Raw genomic sequence first — 19,939 nt, forward strand, 5'->3', positions numbered from 1 at the left:
ATCGAGTACAACAAGGTCCCGGATACAACTTGGCTCGTGAGCCGCAGTATACCAATACTTTATTTATATGTCAAACTCCTTGCTCACAAGCCGCAAGACGAAAAAAACCCGCACTAAAATCGAAACACTACAAGGTCCCAGCACTGTGAGTCAGCGTAATTATTTGACTGACAGGCCGCAAAAAGAAAAAAAAAACACACACACACACACAAAAAATCCGAAACTACCCGCACTAAATTCGAGTATTATAAAGTATTAATAGGCTCCGTGGGCCAGCGTATACCACATTTATATGAAAAAGTCCTCTTTTTGGCCGTAAAACGAAAAAAATCCAAACTACCCGCACTAAAATCGAGGATTATATGATATTAAGAGGCTCCGTGAGCCAGCGTACGACATGTACCATATTCATATGACAAACTCCTCGTTTGCAGGGCGCAAGACAAAAAAAAATCCGAAACTACCCGCACTAAAATCGATTCAAAAGTCAAAACTACAAGGTCCCGGGAGCACAGTGAGCCAGTGCACCACAAGTTTACAATATAAACTTGAAAGAAAGCTCTTTCTTTGCATAACAAAGAAAGAAAGTTCTTTCTTTGCATAACAAAGAAAGTTATTTCTTCGTATAACAAAGAGAGAAAGTTCTTTCTTCGCATAACAAAGAAAGAAAGTTCTTTCTAATACGTTTATATGATAAACTCCTGGCTCACAGGCGAGTGTAGCTAGCTGAGGGCCGAGTAGGCGGGGGGCGGGGGGGACGGGGCGTCGCGCCCCGGGAGCAGCACCGCGATGTGGTAGGGCGGCGGGGCCTCCGGGGACGAGGGGCCCGCCTGCTCCGAGCCCTGGAGTAAAGTGGCTAGCGATATGTCCTCGGAGGGCTCGGAGGGCGGCTGCAATGGAATAGACACGTGTTAGACAATGTTCAGATAACAAAATATTACTATAATTAAAAAATATCTATCTTGTAAGCCACATGTTAAAAATTTGCTTGTGGCGTCTAATTAAGTTCACACACACATACAAATAAATTTTCGCATTGCGTGTATTTGAATATCAATTATGATAAATTTCTGGGCCAAATTGATCACGTTACATAAATATTACACAGAAATGATATTTAATTTTAAAAGAATTTTTTCAAAATATGTATAGAATATCTAACCGTTAAGCCCGCCAATTGTATAAATTTATACGTAGAAAGCTAAGAATAGGTATCATTTTAATTATTTAGGACGATAATGATAAACAAATTCTGTAAATAAGGCCACTCACCATCCGATCCCTAGTACCAGTAGAGCACACTCGATCCGGTGGGAAAGCTGGGGGCGGGGGTGCGCGGGGACGGCACAGTGACAGCGCACACCCCATGCCACACACGCACGCCATGGCCGCGCACATTACCCCCGCTTCGCTACTACCCGCTTCGTGAATTACCTACGGAAATATAAGGGGATGCTATAAGCTGTATGAGAAGATGAAAGGTATTGGAAACATTTGAAGATTCTAAAGTCAAAAATACGCGCGCCACATATTGTACACGCACGCTATAGCTGTGTACATTACCCCCGCTTCGCTACTACCCGCTTCGTGAATTACCTGCAGAAAAGTGGCCTATATGGAAAAAACTGCACAGAAGTTGTGATTGAACCCTACTATATGGATATGGGAAAACTGCCCGGAAGTTTTTGTTGAAGCCCGGTATATGGATATTAAACTGGGATAGGGTGCACACTTGTAATGGGCGTGTGTAGAAAACATTTGAAGATGCTACAGTTAAAAATACGCACACGAGATATTATTCCTCCCATATTCGTTGGTTTACTAAAATTTAAAAAACGACTCGAAGTAACGACTTGACTTCAGATTTCAAAGCCAAAGTTAAAACTTCTAAATAAAAATTTTCAATAGAACTTACCTGTCGATCGAAATAGTACTTCGCTCCAGCAATAAACACTGTAGCGAGCGCCAACGACACTAGTATCCCAAACTTCAAATGTGGGGCCATCATGGGCGAATGTTGTAGGCCAAGAGCAGCAGTACGTAATAGTGTATCTGGGGTAACACTTCTAGCAGCAGCAAGGCTGGCTATAGTTGGTTGTGGCGGTTCCAGTGGTATCTCCACGTACATGCTTGGCTCTTCTACCGTCCGTCGGGAAGTGTGTACGGGTGGCACTGGTGGCGGGCTGTTCGGAATATAACATTCACTGTAGGCATCCACGACAGAAAAAAAAACATTCAATAATAAGTAGTGAAAACAATAATTGCAAATGCATTGCAAAGCAAATGAAAAAGGATTTAGTTTTGTTTAAGTTGCAAGGTTGCAATATTCACAAATGCGTTCAAATATTTAATTTGAAATTAATTCATTGTGATTATGAATACATACTGAGAATCACTTCGAATGTATGTTTTCGATGAAAGAAGTAGTGAATCGTCATGAAATTAATTCCAAAAATCATCAAAATTATAGATGGTTAAAAGTATAAATGAGAGGGTACCTAAGTGGTAAAAAAAATATTTATGCCTGCCAAAAGAGAAATGTATTCCATCATCATACTGCAAAAATGATCACGATACATAAATAAAACGGTTTAAAAACTTATTACTATCGACTTACTTATACTGTCTCTGTGTACGCGGTCGCCTGGGCGCACAGTCAACGGGCACGAAGCGGTGCACGGGCGCCGCCATGCCCTTGCGGCCGCCCGGCGGGCCCGCGCACACACGACCGCGTGATCTACCCACCCCTGATAACCAGATACACTCGATAAATAATCTATAGCTCACGAAAACTTTATAACGCTTTTTGTGCTAGGCAAATGAAATAATTATAATTCAATACTATAAATTTTACTATTATGATGGTGAAAAAACCAAATATGACCAAGAAGTTTGTAAATTATGAATTTATAAGTAGCAACTAGTTAGAAGAAATTTAATTAAAATGGAAGAAATAAAAGAATCCCAACAAATTTAAATAAAAAATACTCATGGGACAAATTCACACACACAGGCATGTATGTAATATCCCATAATGACCTAAGGCACAAACTGTCTAAAGAAATCAATTTTCAAGAAATGTTTTACATGATTGATATTATACTTCATACGGCTATGCAATCAAATCGTTAGGACTATATTACTTACAAAATGTGAACTCTATCTTAGTAAAATTCAAACAAATATGTTTTATTTATTTACAACCAATTGATAGAATAGTTTAAGTATGAGCGCACAGTAGAGGAAATGGGTTCGCTCCAAAAAAATATATGTAGAAGACAAAAGATATTTAATTACAAACATGACCATAAAGAGATACATCATTGAAACAGACATGATAGTAGGGGAGCCCAAGAGGGGATTTTGGGATTTACTCGAGCGCGTCAGATTACTATAAGGGACGGTACCTTAGCTATTCATTAGTACCTCTAGTCAATATGAGCAGTTATGGTTGGTGGGTGCGCTCAGGGGCCCCGCTGGAAAATCCATAATTTCCTAAGGTTGAGCTCGAATCGTCAGATTAGCGAAATGGGGACTTCTTATATTGTAATTAACCCCCCCATATATTAATCTGACGCGCTCGAATAATATTACTTAAATTTATTACCCTTTCTTCATAGCGATTAAATCGCCACTTAAATCGACAGATTAACGTATACTTTTTTTCAGTGACGTCCTGGAGCATGCAAAATATCAATATCTAACGCGCTTGAGTATTTCCAAGCCAATTTTTTTCTTTTTTAAATTAAAAAAAATCAAAAAACCCTTCCCCACCGCTAAAAGTGAAAACATTATAGGACCTTTTTTTCTCGCTATGGTCTAATCTACCAATTCTAATAGGTTCCCGTGACGCTCGAGTAAATCCACATTTAGCATCCTGGGCTCCCCTACTATGAAATGTATCTGCCTTATAGAGCACTAGCTTTCTGCCCGCGGTTTCACCCGCGTTTTCAAAGAAAACCCTTCATAGTTCCCTTTCTCGTGGGATGTCCGGAATAAAACTATCCTATGTATTAATCCAAGTTACCCTCTATATGTGTGCTAAATTTCATTGTAATTGGTTCAGTAGTATTTGCGTGGAAGAGTAACAAACACACACACATCCTCACAAACTTTCACATTTATAATATTAGAAGGATAGGAAGGAAGGATACAGGGGTGTACCCCTGACTGCTGAGTATACTAACAATTCTTATTATATGAATGTCTACTATGAATTGCTGTTATCAAAAATAATTCCTGTCTTTAATACTGCCAAAAAATAATTTAATGTCAAATGCAGTTTGTATGGATAGCAAATTATATCTTTATTTCCTGAAGCTATTGTAAAATTAATTACCTGCAGATAAAGAAGACGGCACTCTATGACGACCACTATAGCACTGACTACGTTTATCTATCCAAAAATGCATTTGGAATAAAGTTTGTTATACCTACCCTAACAATAAGCTTTAATTTTAACAATAACTAGTGATAAGCCTCAACACTAGCATATTTACTATAGATACACATAGCGATAGCAATAATTTAATATACGGGAAGCATTAAGTTTCACAATTAAATTGTTTTATTTCACAAAAACAATAACCACAATTTCAACAGTATAGATCCTTCAGTTTTGCCGTCAAAACACAACTAATAAGAGAAATAATGTAGTTGAATAACACGGAATTGATAAAAACATATAAGAATATAAATTTAAAGCAGTTAAGTGATTATTAAATAGAAGCGAAATATACGCGAATTATGACAGCCATTATTCGCATTTCAACTTGGGGGCTGGGGCTTTTCAGCTGTTGAAGGCGGGGATGGGGTGGGGTCAGAAAGAAGGAAGGGGTTGCCATTGCAATTTTCCCAATTCACATTGCGACTTTCCATATTATATCAAGTAATATTTCGATCAGAGATTAAGTGTAAATGTGTATTTATATTTGAAAAGAATATTACACTTACGTTCAATTGTAAACACCAATTGTATCCATAAATTTTGTCACAATAATAAAGTTGTTTAACTTTACCGCCAAACATTCTATTGTTCTGGCCGAAGCGAGGTAGAGGGGGAATGTTTCCGGAAAATTCTATATCTTCGTTCAAAAACTTTTGAAGCGTGTCAAAACTTGATTTAAGAAAATTATAAATAAGACGTTAATTAATCAAATTTACAATATATACTACATAGTATCACCAATAACCTTTAAACAATATTATATATGCATTTTATTTGTCCTTTAAATATTTTTTAAAGTAATAAATACCTATACATACCATCTATACATAAAAAGTTTTTGAACGATAACGGACATGTGTATAAATACGTGCGGAAACGGGCCAATTCGCTGGTTGGCAGCACAGATTAGGTATTAGTGGTTGGCAGTTGGCAAAAATCAGAATTTATTTGTGTTGACAATTGACAGACGACAGTTGTGTGATTTGTGTCGGTTATGTTGTGTGTTAATTGTCCCAACAATACGAATTTTGATTAATAATTCACTATGTACTAATCGTGCTTGTATAACGTGATAATAAACTATCTGTGAAACTTGCAACACGTAGTATATATTCAAGTAAAGTGCAAGAACAGTGAGGCACAATGCTGGTGGCTCGATCAGTTTCACCTTCTCGGACTAATGATCGCGAACGACGTGCCAAACCCTACTGCCAGTGCTGGAATAAAAAGGCACCAGTGTCGTGGACACAACGATCTTGTACCTGTGGAGAAGATAATGACGGTATGTTTATTTTGAATATAAAATTAGCACATATCATAGAACAATAGCACACCGTCGAACAGTGATTTACTAAAATAACAATCGTTATGGTAATTAATGATAAAGTATGAATATTAATAAGTAATCAATTCAAATAATATGCGTTACATTAATTTTCAATCTAATCTGTGGCTTAATTCGTTACTGGAGAAAATGCAAAATGAATACACTTTAAAAGAATATTTTAATCAATTCAATTTTTACAATGCTTATAGAACTAGAAAAATGTGTAATCAAATGAAGCGAAGCTGTTATTAAATAACAATAAGTTAAAAAGAATTTTGCTTTAAAGTTTTTAGTTACATACCAATTTAGTTTTAAATTAGTACTCATAAATAAAAGCCAAGTGTTACCATTGTATAAGCTGACTGAAGCTTAGTGGTTATGCTGGTTAACTATGTTTAGAATTGCGTTTAGTTTTCATCACTCCAGTAGAATGAAGTCTGGCCACTCGCCATACCTTATACCTAGTTTTATTACATTTATCATTAGCTAGAATTAGGTTTTTTTTTTCTTTAGTTTTGAAATTCTTATAAGGTATTTCTCAATCATTTTTATTTAATTGCAAGAAAAAATTAAATACACTTACAGAAATATATTTCTCAAAATTAACAACTAATCTAAAAAACATTTAAATATTTACAAAATACATTATAATTTATATAATATATTTGTATGCAAACTCGTGTAGCAAATTTTGTTGTTATTATAATAATAATATTTTATAAACCACAAACTACACAAATAGTAAATTTCATTAAATTTAATTGATTTATCATCAAAACATTGCTTTGGGGTCAATGGCATCATGTTGTTTTAGTTTGATATAAATGTGTTTTGTTCAAATTAACACAACTATTAAACAATGATTCGCAAAATAATATTCTGATGTTGTTCTTATTGCATTTAATTAATTTTTTTTATAATTTAAATTCAATAGGAATAACCTAGTCAAAATAGATCATACAATACATATAAAACATATCAAAAGCTCTTCATCCATATAACAAGTTACCAGCTATACGCAAATAAATGGATGCAAATGTGCAATTATGCATGTTATACAGATTGAGAATATTTATCCTATGAGCCCTGGAGGAAAAGTACTTAAAATACTGGAGATAATAAATTTTCGCTGAAAAGAAATATTTCTTTATTTTTAAAAAGAAATAGAATCGCATTTAAAGATTAATGAAAATTCACTTGTCGAACATTGGTCATCAAACTGGATAAAAATGCAAAAATAAAAAACTTGTTATGCAGCAAAAGACATTTTTCGTTTTATACCATACTAGCTTCCGCCCACGACTTTGTACGTGCATCCCCGTTTTTCCCCGTTCCCGCAAGAATTTCGGGAAATCCTTTCTTAGCGGATGCCTACGTCCTAACATCTACCTGCATGCCAAATTTAAGCCCGATACGTCCAGTGGTTTGGGCTGTGCGTTGATAGATCACTATATCAGTCACCTTTGAATTTTATATATATAGACTAGCTTTCCGCCCGCGGCTTCGCCCGCGTTTTCAAAGAAAAACCCGTTCCCGTGGGATTTCCGGGATAAAACCTATCCTATGTGTTAATCCAAGTTACCCTCTATATGTGTGCTTAATTTCATTGTAATCGGTTCAGTAGTATTTGCGTGAAAGAGTAACAAACATCCATACATACAAACTTTCGCCTTTATAATAGTATATTAGGATTAACTGAATCCTAAAATGTATTAACTATTATGTAGTTGAGGTATTTCATTTATACTTTGTCTTGAAGATTTACGCGCGACCTCCCGTGCGACCCTGACAGTGAAGTAGTTGGAATCTCGCCATACTTAGTTTCAACTGCTTTGTAGTGAGATTGTCTTTGTATTGGCTGAAATAGCTTGTGTATCGATGTTACTAGATGATAGATATTTGCATTCAATCTGTCGTCATCTTATTTTATTTTAGTTACTACTCTACAGGCTGTAGTTTAAGGAAATTTAAGTAATTTTATTATAGTATTGGCTGATTTGATCGCTTACTGCGTATATTGGTTAATATATGAGCATAGAACCAAAGATATTTGATTTCCTATAAGAAAAGTTCTTGGTCTAGCAAGGCACAGAAGGTTAATCACCGCCATGTCTGTGAAGAAAATTTATCAGTGAAATGGACTATATCCTATAAGGCGAAACAAGACCTTTTTATACATCTACTTTAAATAAACTAACAAAAAGATAGAGGAGAAACAAAATTTCACTTATGTGTCTGATCTCAACTGACAAAAACCCTAACTCAAACTCAAACATTTATTTGAATAAATAATAACTGACAAAAACCCTAACTCTTAGACTCTTGAGACTTGAGTATGACTTCTTTAAGGAGCACTTTCGAATCGTCATTACATATTTAATAACATTTACCTACTACTTAAGCTAATAATCTTAATAATCCTTCCAGTCAGCGAATGGAAATGGGAGCTGCCAAACGGCATCGGCTCCAGCTGGGTGATTGTCAGCGAAGACAAGAAGCAAGTGACGTTCCACCCGTTCTACAGTTCTGGGACCGCCGCGGTTAAGGGCGACACACCCCTGCTCCACAACTACCACTACTACTGGGAGATCAAGATACTCACGGAAACTTATGGTACTGATATTGTAAGTAGTTCACAATCAAAAATATTTTTTCAATAGCAATTTTGTGTATTTACCGTTTTTTTTTTTTAATTGAGACACCCTTTAAGTAATTATATGCTTGTGATAGAACATCTCGCACTTCCTTAGATATTACATGAATTATTGTTGTTAACACAAATAATGTTTTCTTTATATTGCCTTAAATTACTAACATATCACTGAACAAAACCTATATTAGTCGCCTATTATCTTCTGTTTTGCTCTAGATTTAAGCTTTATCTGGTTGACTGACTTTTATTTTAACCAATTTAAATCAATATACCTTTTTCCTCATTTTTTGAGTGAGTGATATTTCAATTGATTGTGACCAGACGTCTGCGGTTTACATAAATCACCAATTGACAATTAAATATCTAGGTCATTTAATGCTATTTATATGCATAATACTAGTTAAAGCACGGCTTTGTCTGTGTAAAATGAGACACCTACACAACACTATAATACCTTTCCTTATTTGAAAGATTTTTTTTCTTTTTTTCAATTGTCATCTGCGATCAGTTGTTGACTAAATTTATTTGTAAGAAATAAATTTTAATTAATCAAACAGTATTAGCGTTTAATATCCTGCCGGGGTCGTGGACGATTTCTAAGAGTACCCGCGGCCCCGGCTTACTGCGCGGCTCGACGGAACACAGTGGGGTTTTAGTCGGTAAGAATCCGACATAACCCTTGGCTCCTTCCCCGGGTGCCGTCGCGTGGGTATCTTTGGAAGATTTCCCCACTATAAAAAAAAAGCGTTTAATATTGATGGTTAATTATTATCAACTACATTTAAAACGAAGTTTTATCGAAGAAGTATTTTTGGTTGGTGGATTATAGTGATGGTCAAAGATATTGTTCTCAATGATGATAATGGTGATTTTCTACCAGAGATGTGCGAGGTTGCGTAGCGGGGTTATGTTTTTTAAAGAAACAATAGTTTGTAAGTAGATAAGCACCATTTTACCTAAAATTACAATTTTTTGTTAATTTTAATATAGCTTTCGTTTATTTACTATTTTATTGTAATAATCGCGCTCCACGTGTATCATGCGTAATAAATAGTAGTTTGTTTACCCCTAATAATCTAGCTTAGTGGTCTAAGCAAGGTTTAACGAGATTAATAAATTTAAGTCAATAACAATCAAAAGATAAGATAATGAACATTAAACGTGTGAATTTAAATAGAGCGTTATATTATTTATCATTCGTAATCTCTCTACTTGAATGTTTTTAAAATAGATCTAGATAAAAATTACGATAATAATTTTGTCAAATTATCAAAATAATGATTGTTTGTATTTTTGCATGTTTATATGCGAGTAATGTTAGTATTTATGTCTACACGAACTTACTCAATATTTTAATCTACATACATATCTATGAGAAAACTTACAAACTACCAATAGCCGATAAATTTTTTCCCAGATTTTGAGTTTGTTTTTCGATCTTTTCTATAAATTAGTTAATAATAAAAATACTATCCCACCTTCCACAGATGGTAGGCCTCGGTACAAACAAAGTGAACACGACGAACTTCGAGTTCACATCCCTATTAGGCCAAGATGGCGAATCGTACGGTTTCTCATACACGGGCGCTGTGAAACACAATGCGACAGAGATGCGGGAGATGCCCGGCTTCTGCAGGGGCAGCATCGTGGGCGTGCGCGTGGACATGTGGCGGGGCACGCTCGAGTTCTACTTGAACCGGCGGGCGCAGGGTGAGTGACGTCATCGCACAAACACACACACTCGCTCACACATGCACGCACGCACGCACTCACACGCACGCACACACACCTACGCCTACACACACATACGCACGCACACACACCCACACGTACGCACGCACGCACGCACGCACACGCACGCACGCACGCATTCACACATTTACTACCATATAAATTGCATTACGAATATGGGACATCACATACACAAAATGAAAAATACTTCGATTTGTTGTTTTTTTATTAAGTTTTCCGCGATTGATTTTATTTATTAACCCTTAATTTGGCACCGATAAAAATATTCAAAATATATGAATTTGACAATTTTGTGGTTTCAGGAGTATGTCATAAAGTTCTCGAAAAATGAAAAAAAAAATCTACCATTGCCCACTGCTGGGAAAACTGGTGTCCGTCACAGCGGACACTGCCAAATTACGGAAAATAAAAACCACAGTTAATTTTATTTTTTTTACTAAAGAAAAATACAGAAATGAACATTTTAGAACTATTTGATACCGAAGTACAGTTTATTTTATATGGAAATTAAAAAAAAAACAATTCATGTTTATTTTGTATGAAAATTAAAAAAGTAGTCTAAATTCTTCTTCTGTTAGTTGAATTAACTTGCCGGTTTTTTGAACTGAATATAAGTTTGTCTGCTCTACGAAACTAGTAAAAATATCTTGAGAAAAAAAGGTGAAAGAAACTCAAAGGTGATTCTGGCATGTCTATGTAATCATCCTCCTCACCTTCTTCTATTGTCGCTTGGTGACGGAATTGAGTTACTCTCCAATAATAATTGTAAGTCAGCTGAAAGTTGTTTTTTTTTGGTCTTTTGGCTTTGACTGTGGGTGGTTTCTTAGTACTTATTTTTCGGGGTGCTAATCAATCTATTGGTGTTATAGGCGATGCAGGCAATCTAGGAATAGCAGATAGGGATAGAACATTTTAATAAAAAGACTCGCCAATTTACGCACGAAAGACTCTGGTCATCAGCAGGTCTATCAGAATCTTCGGAGTGTAATTCTTCATCGTCGGATGTATCTATTGTTACGTTAGCAAGGGAATATGGTGCAGGAGAAAACAAGGGGTGGAAGAATTAGTACTTGCATCATGCCATTCAGTTTCCGAATCTGATATTTCGCTAGCATCGGAAGGTGCATGTTAATAGTGCAAAGTAATAATTTTACTTGCGCGGTTAGGCTGTTGGCAAAGAAAAAAAATCCAAACTCAGAACCATAACCAAACAAGCAGAAGCACCCACATTTTGGCGGTGTCCGCCGCAGCGGACATAGTAATAAAGTGGTACTTTTCTATACAATTAGCAATGTCCGCTGTGACGAACAAAACATTTTGGTTACAAATAAACACCATAAAAATGTAATAAAGTGTGTATGTTTTTGTAAATAATTATTGAAATGTTTATTATCTAATAAATAAATATATAATTCAATTCATTTTTCCACAAAAAATAAGAAAAATAGGTATAAATACCTTGAGCAAAACAGGTGGCTGCATTTTCGCAGACATTTTACGTCCCAATTGACATATGCAATGTTGTCACAATCATTACTTAATTTTTTACTATTTGTTTATGGTATAAATAAACATTTAATCGATTAAAAATCGATGAACATGAAATAAAAACTTGGCAGGATTTATTTTAAATAAGTGTCCGTCACACCGGACTATACCAAATTAAGGGTTAAGTTTTTGCTAGTATAGATAGAACATCATAGATGTTTACGGAAAAAAGTACATATGATAATATGTAATAAATTAAATAGATGATAATCTTTATGTTGTTAGTCATGATAAAGGCGCCTGTCGATGCGTTGCACTCGGTTGCGGTCAATCAAGGTTAATCAGGCGTATGTTTATGATTTATGGCAGTTAGTCGTTATATACAGGATGTTTCAAAATTATAAAAAGACGTGTGGCAATCGGGGACTGCCGCGGTAAAGCTATTGCATGCTATGCCTTCAGGCCACACCTCCGCACGTCGGAGTGGGGAGCGTGAGGTTTTTCGTTACGCAATTTCTGGATTCGGTCCCCGCGCTCAAGGCCCGCGATAGACGCTATGCAATAGCTTAAAAAATGTTTGGAAGTAAAATGGAATTATTTTGTGTAACAACGGCAAAATATACGTTAGAATATTTATGATAACAGAAATAAATAAATACTTATTACAATATTTTTTATGTAGGTAGGTATTAACTAATAAATAACTAATAACAAAATGTGAGGGGAACGGAAGTGGGCCCGGCGACGGGCTGCCGCTGATGGGGTCACGGATGAATTCTACACATACCCGTGGCCCCGTCGTTGATGCGGCTTGACGGAACACAGTGGGGTTTTGGTCGGTAGGAATCCGACATAACCCACGGCCTCTTCCCCGGAGGCCGTGGGTATCTATGCAAGATTTCCCCACTAAAAAAAAAAAAAAAAAAAGGGGAACGGAAGTGGCTAGATAAAGTGCGATAAACCCGCGTTAATAACAATATACGTAGTGTGTTTATAGTTTTATCTATATGAGGATTATTAAAATGTCAAAAGAATTACAAACAATGGAATCAATTCTTTACAAATATGTACAAGTTAATCGTCTATACACACAACTGATTAAACTAGCCGTTCGTCACAAACAACTGATTAAACTAGCCGTTTAATAAATAGCCTGGGATCTTTATTGAACGCACTTTATTTAAACCGATGATAAAAGTTTCGCGATTATACGTTTTTTCAAAACTACCGTCCAATATGACGCGACGATAAGACGCCAAATACATTGTAGTTAGATAAAGTGCACTTAACCTCTTAACATTGTACCCTAAGTTTCCACTCGGATGTTTATCTATATATTAGTTTATCATTGGCTTGATTGTAGCTATCGAGTATTAAGGGCCGATATAGTAGGAACTAGGGTTTTAAATTAAATTATGTCTGATTAAAACTGGTGAAACTTAATCCTTTCAATCTACTTTATTCGCTGATGCGAAATCAACGAATAAAGTAGATTAAGTAGATTATTAGTGTAAATAAATTACTAAAAACGGTTGAGTAGTTTTTATACCATTTAGAATACATTTTAACTACATACTTCATACACAGAAAATCGGCATTTTTGTGACTCATAAAACTCCCTCTGACATAGCCAAACTCGAGCTCAAAGGATGATCACCAGGATTTTTAAGAAGAAATAAACTTTAGGTTTAGAATCAATCCTCAAAACTATACTAGAAGATTAAACCTTTTAGTATAGTTTTAAATCGCGGATTATCCTCATCTAACATTTTTATGTAATATCCGTTGCATAACAGAAGATATATAATTAACTTGAGGTAAAAACTACTAGTAACGTATACATGTGTTTCATCAGGTTTAAGATAACACTGCAGCTTCCAGGTACTGGGTACATAATCATATTGTGCAATTGTGACGAAATTTTCAATTCGATATTCAGTAAAATTATCATATAAATGAGTAAAGGTTTATGTGTTTCCACTTATAAAATATATGAAAATTAAGTAAATTCGACGATCTAAATAAGAAAAAAAAAGTTGACCTAAACGCATGGCTTTGTGTCGTTTTTTAAATTGTTGGTTAACTAACTTGTTTGGTAAATGTAGTGTTGTTTGGTAAAATTTTAAACAAAGGATTTAATGCAATATTTTTATAGAAATGGTATTTCTTGCGTTTACACACGGAAATGTTTCGTAAATTTTAAAGATCATCTAGAACAGTTTTCCTGCGATTACTTACAGTGGAAGTGTTAAGTTCCGTGACGTTTGAATTTTATACATGGTGTTAATAAAACATCGAAGTTCACTTTAGCATCATTTATTTCGATCTTCTTTTAATATTTTTGTTCTTTTTGCACTATCCCATTTACTACATACATTTCCTTTCCCATCAGGTTGCCTAGAGATTGCTGCTTAGCAATAAGGACGCCACTTGTACAAACTATGCCTTTCTTTTGTATTAATGTTATTTTTGTCATAATTTAGTTTGTGCAATAAAGTGTTATATATAAAATATATAAATAAATAATACAGGATGTTCTTCAACAGGTATATCATTCTACAACCTGCGAAGGCACCAAGCGCTATACCCTATGCTATGTTCAACTGCAGCACAATCGAGCATGTTGCTAATATACGCTGCCTCCTGGCGCGCCTCGCTTTTAGTGGACGCGGCTAAGATACTAGCAGCGTCGTTAAGGAATGACAGACAGACGGCATTACCGCCAGGGTTGTGGTATATGTGCAGGTCGCAGTTCTGGCTTACATTGCCTACGGATGGTAAGTTTGATACGCTTTAATTAGTTTATCTGTATGTTTGTATGTAACCGACTCTTTTACACTCGATTTTAATTTCAACCCACTTTAAACGGATAGATTTCATTTAAACTTTGTACATATATCAACGATCGATACGATAATTAGTTTTTTTTTAACCATATTAAATTGTTTTAGTAATGCCAGTCTTGTAAGGATGCTAAATGGGTTAAATGCAGAATTAGGCCGTTTTATGCAGGGTGTTATAAATAGACAAATGAAATGATGATGATCACTACATAGTATAAAACAAAGTCGCTTTCTCTGTCCCTATGTCCCTATGTAAGCTTAAATCTTTAAAACTACGCAACGGATTTTGATGCGTTTTTTTTTAATAGATAGAGTGATTCAAGAGGAAGGTTTTAGTATATGATTTATTAGGTTTTAGTCAAAGCGGGCGAAGCCGCGGGCGGTAAGCTAGTTCAATATAAAATAAAAATTTGATAGATGCGTTCTCCTATATGTATGTATGTATCCTGATCATCATAAAATTCTTCAGAGTCAAAATATTTCTATTTGTAGCTCAAGATAGTAGTTTTAATAAAAAAATATTGGCCAATTATAGTAGGTAGTTGTAACAAAAAATATCTAACAGAAACATGCAGGTCGTTAACATCCAAATAGGAAAATTCTGTATTGATACTATATTTATTTACAAATAGATGATACGAGACGATTATTGTTCACCGCTTTTCAAAACAAGTGATTAAAATATATTATTCGGAAGTGACTGTTAATTTGGGTTATCGTCTATTATTATTACGGAGAATTTTATTAATATAGATAAAGTAAATCGTGTTGAATTTTTGGATTACAGATCATATAATGTTCAATTATATTTTGGTTGTAATAACAAAGAACATTCATGAAAAAACGAAAGATTTTTTTAATATCTCCATATCTAGACAGTTTTTGGCTGACACTTTTATTTGAAACTAGCTTTCCGCCCGCGGCTTCGCCCGCTTTGTCTAAAACATAATAAATTATATACTAAAACCTTCCTCTCGAATCACTCTATCTATTAAAAAAAACCCCATCAAAATCCGTTGCGTAGTTAAGATTTAAGCATACATAGGGACATAGGGACAAAGATAGCGACTTTGTTTTATACTATGTAGTGAAGAAAAGTGTTGGTACACAAGCGAAGCAGAAGGCAAAAATAATATTTAAACAAAATCACATTCTCTATGAATTTTTTAAAAATGTTTTAACTGGAAAAAAATACAATTAATGAAACAAGATGTGTATTCTAGTGTTTATATATTTATGTATATTTTCCAGGACAAGTATCTAACGATGATGAGGAACAACCCAGTGCTGTCGAATTACAAACAGTAAAAGTTGCATCAAATGTGGTAAGTTTATTTTGTATATTTACCAAAACAATTAATTAATCCATCATTCATGTCACTATTAAATCAGATTACACATATCAATTTTTAAAATGGCTGCATTGATTTGATATTATTTTATGGTCGCGTAAAGAAGTTGTAAAAGTTAGATTTTTATTTTCCGGTCGCACACATCGAAACCAAAAAAAAAGTATAAATGTGTGAGTACATAATTGACTGAATTTAATTATAATCGTTGCAGCCGTTTTGACTAAATACATATAATTTAACACACACTCCATGCATGCTATAACTCGTATAACCCCTTATCAGAATATATAACAAAAAATTCTAATAATACGCCATTTTATTGAGCACGGGTAGTACTTTCATTTCTCTCATACTATTCTCATTAAAATTATCAATTAATGATACTAATTCGTGTTTAACATACAAAAACATTGTTTAGTCACGTGCTATTTTTGCCATATTAGTTTATCTTGGGGTTTCTAAGACATTTTTTTTATCTATGTTTAGTCGCGACTGAGGGCGTTCACATTATAACAACTGTTTTTGTATAGTTTTGTTTTCTATAGATAATGTTATAATTTAATAGGCCGTTGTGAAAGTGGAATATTTATTTATAGGAAGTTAATTTTTTATGGATTTTAATGTGATTTATATATATACATACTAGCGGTCCGCCCCGGCTTCGCCCGTGGTACCTACATTTTTAAACTATCCTATCTCTCAAGTTGGATCGAACTGCACATGATGTGCGAATTTTATTATAATCGGTTAAGTGGTTTAGGAGTCCATTGAGGACAAACATTGTGACACGAGATTTATATATATTAAGATATTAAGATATTGGTAGTTTTGAACACGTAGAAAATGTGGGTAGGTTGAAGTATTTTTAACAACAAAGAACAAAGTATTTTTTTTTCATAATTGTTTTTTATGAATCTATGCTAATATTATAAAGCTGAAGAGTTTGTTTGTTTGAACACACTAATCTCGGGAACTACTGGTCCGATTTGAAAAATTATTTCGGTGTTAGATAGACCATTTATCAAGGAAGGCTATAGGCTATATATCATCTCGCTAAGAGTTAAGACCAACTGCAGGAACGGAGCACTACGGGTAAAACCGCGGAGCACAGCTAGTTAGGTAATCATATAAATAGATTAGATTCTGTTATTTTGATGCATAACTTAAAATAGTTTATAACGTGACCTAATTAAGCGTTTCTAATTAAAAGCTAAAAACAATCAGTCGTTTGTCGTGTGGAAATTATTTATTAGTTTAATTAAGCATGAAAATTATTAATTAATTACTTATAGTGATTAGTTATTTAAGGTATAAGTTAGTTATGCATTCCATTGGGTTCATAGTACAATTTTTATCAAGGTCTGGTCGCTAGAGCGAGATTTATTTTGTAACAAAATTAATATATCTAAAATAACATTAAATGTTTATATCTAATAAGCTATGGATCTAATTACAACGATTCTGACATGACAAGTAACCGATACATAGACACCACTTGTATGACTCAAAACTAGCCTCTATGGTTATCCAGACTATTCGATCAGCGTTTTTGGGGAAAAGCAACAAACGTACATCTTGACAATTATTATAATAAAAAAAGAAAAATTACAATTTTTACAAAATACACACAACACCAATTCTTCCGAATGTCATCCTTATACCCAAGGCATTCGGTCCATTTTCAATTGTACAATATCTCTTACAGAATGTCGCATCGGGCATGAAACGACGCCATTGGCAGATGAAAGCGCTGCACGCACGCGCTGTACGCAGCGATAATATATGATGTACAGCGCTTTTTGCGCTTTATTGTAGACATTTGAATGGTTGAACAGGGCGGGAGTTTTAAAAATGTTCTCTTTTCGGTTTGACAGCTTAAATTCGACAGTTGGCATTTAAAGAAAGAAACTTGTATTAAATTTATAGTGTTAGACAGGGAGAAATTGTGTATGTTTTTCATCATTAATTTGATATTTGGTGTTATAAACTTATATAAATTTTAGGAATGTGTTAGAATGTTAGATGATCAGATGGGGAGATATGAAAAATGATCCTACTTGTCTCAAGCCATAGAAGTAAGTAATAGTAAATTGGTGGATATAGTATGAAATGGTATATCCGATATACCATTTCATTTCGTTCATTTAGATTTGAGGCCATATACAACAAGGAGACAAGAAAATATTAACTTCTGTCTCTCATATCAAAATATCATGATTGTTTTGATTCCAGTTAATGTCACAGGTAACTAAATATGTTCTATGCATAAAGATATAACAATTCAAATATGAATCTGTCCCTTTCTTACACAAATAAGAAGACACAACAACAAAATTGTAAGCATCTTTTCTCGCTCTAGCTAACATAATTTCAATGGGTTCGACAGGGATGGATATAGATATTGGCATCTGATCGTATGTGCCTTATGAATAAATATTGCTCAAAATTTTGTCAATGAATTTTATTATAGGTTATAGTATACAGATTATTTGTTAATTAATATGAAAATAAAACTTTATAGAGCTTAATATATAATAATTAAAGTAGAAGTGAGATTTGTCCAGATAAATGTATAAAATAACAATTAGGTACTATTTCAGTTCAGTGTTTTTTAATAATTGGATAATATAAAATGAAAAACTATGTATTTTCTATAATAGATTTGTAGATTTTTTGCTTTGATAATTATTTAAAAAAATAAATATAATTTTAAAATCTCATTATTAATTTTAAGAAGTTCTTGTTTTAAGTGAAGACTGTAATTTAATATGTAAGTTTATGAATAAAATCTGTGATATGTAGTAAAACAGTTTTTTTATTTTGTGAACGCCCTTAATGCTTAACATGCACAAAGCAATATTTTTATAAAATGGCTAGCAGCCTCAGTTGAAAGATTGCAAGATTAGAATAAGGAAATGAGTTTCATTCATTTACAGTACCTACTGTAAATGAATGAAACTACATTAGGTACTGTAAATGAATGAAACTACAGTAGGTACTGTAAATGAATGAAACTACAGTAGGTACTGTAAATTAATGAAACTACAGTCGGTACTGTAAATGAAGGAAACTATCTCATACAGGATGTTAAAATATATTACATGTGTTAATAAGTCATTTCACATCTTACATGTGATTACATCCTAATTATAGTTCTTGTGTATGTCATTAAATCACTTCCATAAAAACACAAAAGGACCTATTAGTACAGTCAGTTCATACAACTCAGATATACTTTTTAGATGTATATTTTTGAAGAAACGCTTAATAAATGTACAATTAAACATTATGTTTTTTTTTTTTGGGAGGACTAGTTTATGAACAAATTACATATTTAATTATTTTACCATATTTTATTCCAGCTAGGTGAAATCTTGCCGAGTCCATACATGAATGGTTTCTACGTAGATAGCGTCGAACCGGACTATCGAGTCGTCGTGTGGCAGTAGCATAATGTAGATAAAAAATAAAGTTGAATTGACAGTACTTTTGGCGGCAAATAACTGTAGCGCTAAGTGAAATGTGGAGGGGATTACTAGGTCTGTCGCGCCCATCATTCAATTATTACACAGATACTTTATTTTTTACTTCTGCGCAGGTTCAGCGCTAAAGAAATTTGACGCTAGATTTAAATTAAGTAGTACAAGTAGCATATTTCATGTATCTGTATGACTTGAGTATGGATAACATATTATGTGAGAAGAAACATGACTTATAATTATTATTGAGGGATATAAATGCGCAACTTGAAATTTGGTATTTTGGCAAGATTTACAGATAGTACGACTCAGATAAGTATACATTTTAAATGTGTTTGACTATTTTTCAATAAAATCCTTTAGCAGCTATAGACTATTTTGATAGAATGTGAAATTGAGAATGTAAAAATAAATTCGTGATACAGCCATAATTTATCTCATCTATTTTAAAAATTTTACAAATATGTAGTAATATTTCAGGATTTTCAATATTCACATACTATAACGCTTAATGAAATAAAACCTATGCATACTTCGAGATATAATTTAATAGTTAATTAATGTTTTAATAAGTAATCTATTGAATAGTGATATTTTA

At 34.0% G+C, this 19,939-nt stretch overlaps 2 protein-coding genes across 3 annotated transcripts; one reads left to right on the forward strand and one right to left on the reverse strand.

The window, feature by feature from the left end:
• Positions 1-169: 169 nt before the first annotated feature.
• On the reverse strand, positions 170-4,777 carry LOC149903657 (uncharacterized). Its single transcript, XM_090108684.1, has 5 exons — positions 4,340-4,777; positions 2,618-2,747; positions 1,916-2,183; positions 1,273-1,434; positions 170-890 (listed from the first exon to the last, which is right to left on the reverse strand). The coding sequence occupies exons 1-5, from the start codon at positions 4,410-4,412 to the stop codon at positions 723-725; spliced, it is 801 nt and encodes a 266-aa protein (XP_089964810.1). The 5' UTR covers positions 4,413-4,777; the 3' UTR covers positions 170-722.
• Positions 4,778-5,370: 593 nt separating this feature from the next.
• On the forward strand, positions 5,371-19,791 carry LOC149903658 (SPRY domain-containing SOCS box protein 3-like). Of its 2 annotated transcripts, none has more exons than XM_090108811.1 (6): positions 5,371-5,729; positions 8,202-8,398; positions 9,915-10,137; positions 14,214-14,444; positions 15,762-15,835; positions 19,225-19,791. In XM_090108811.1, exons 1-6 carry the CDS (start codon positions 5,591-5,593, stop codon positions 19,309-19,311), a joined length of 951 nt encoding a protein of 316 aa, XP_089964937.1. In that variant the 5' UTR covers positions 5,371-5,590; the 3' UTR covers positions 19,312-19,791. The 2 variants fall into 2 exon arrangements, with proteins under 2 accessions (XP_089964937.1, XP_089964938.1); XM_090108812.1 differs by lacking the exon at positions 19,225-19,791 and adding an exon at positions 17,568-17,958.
• The last annotated feature ends 148 nt before the right edge of the window (positions 19,792-19,939 follow it).

This window comes from Colias eurytheme, chromosome 13, assembly GCF_061535395.1.
Source record: "Colias eurytheme isolate Ceu_HAF_F1 chromosome 13, ilColEury1 Martin Lab GWU primary, whole genome shotgun sequence".
Lineage (NCBI taxonomy): Eukaryota > Metazoa > Arthropoda > Insecta > Lepidoptera > Pieridae > Colias > Colias eurytheme.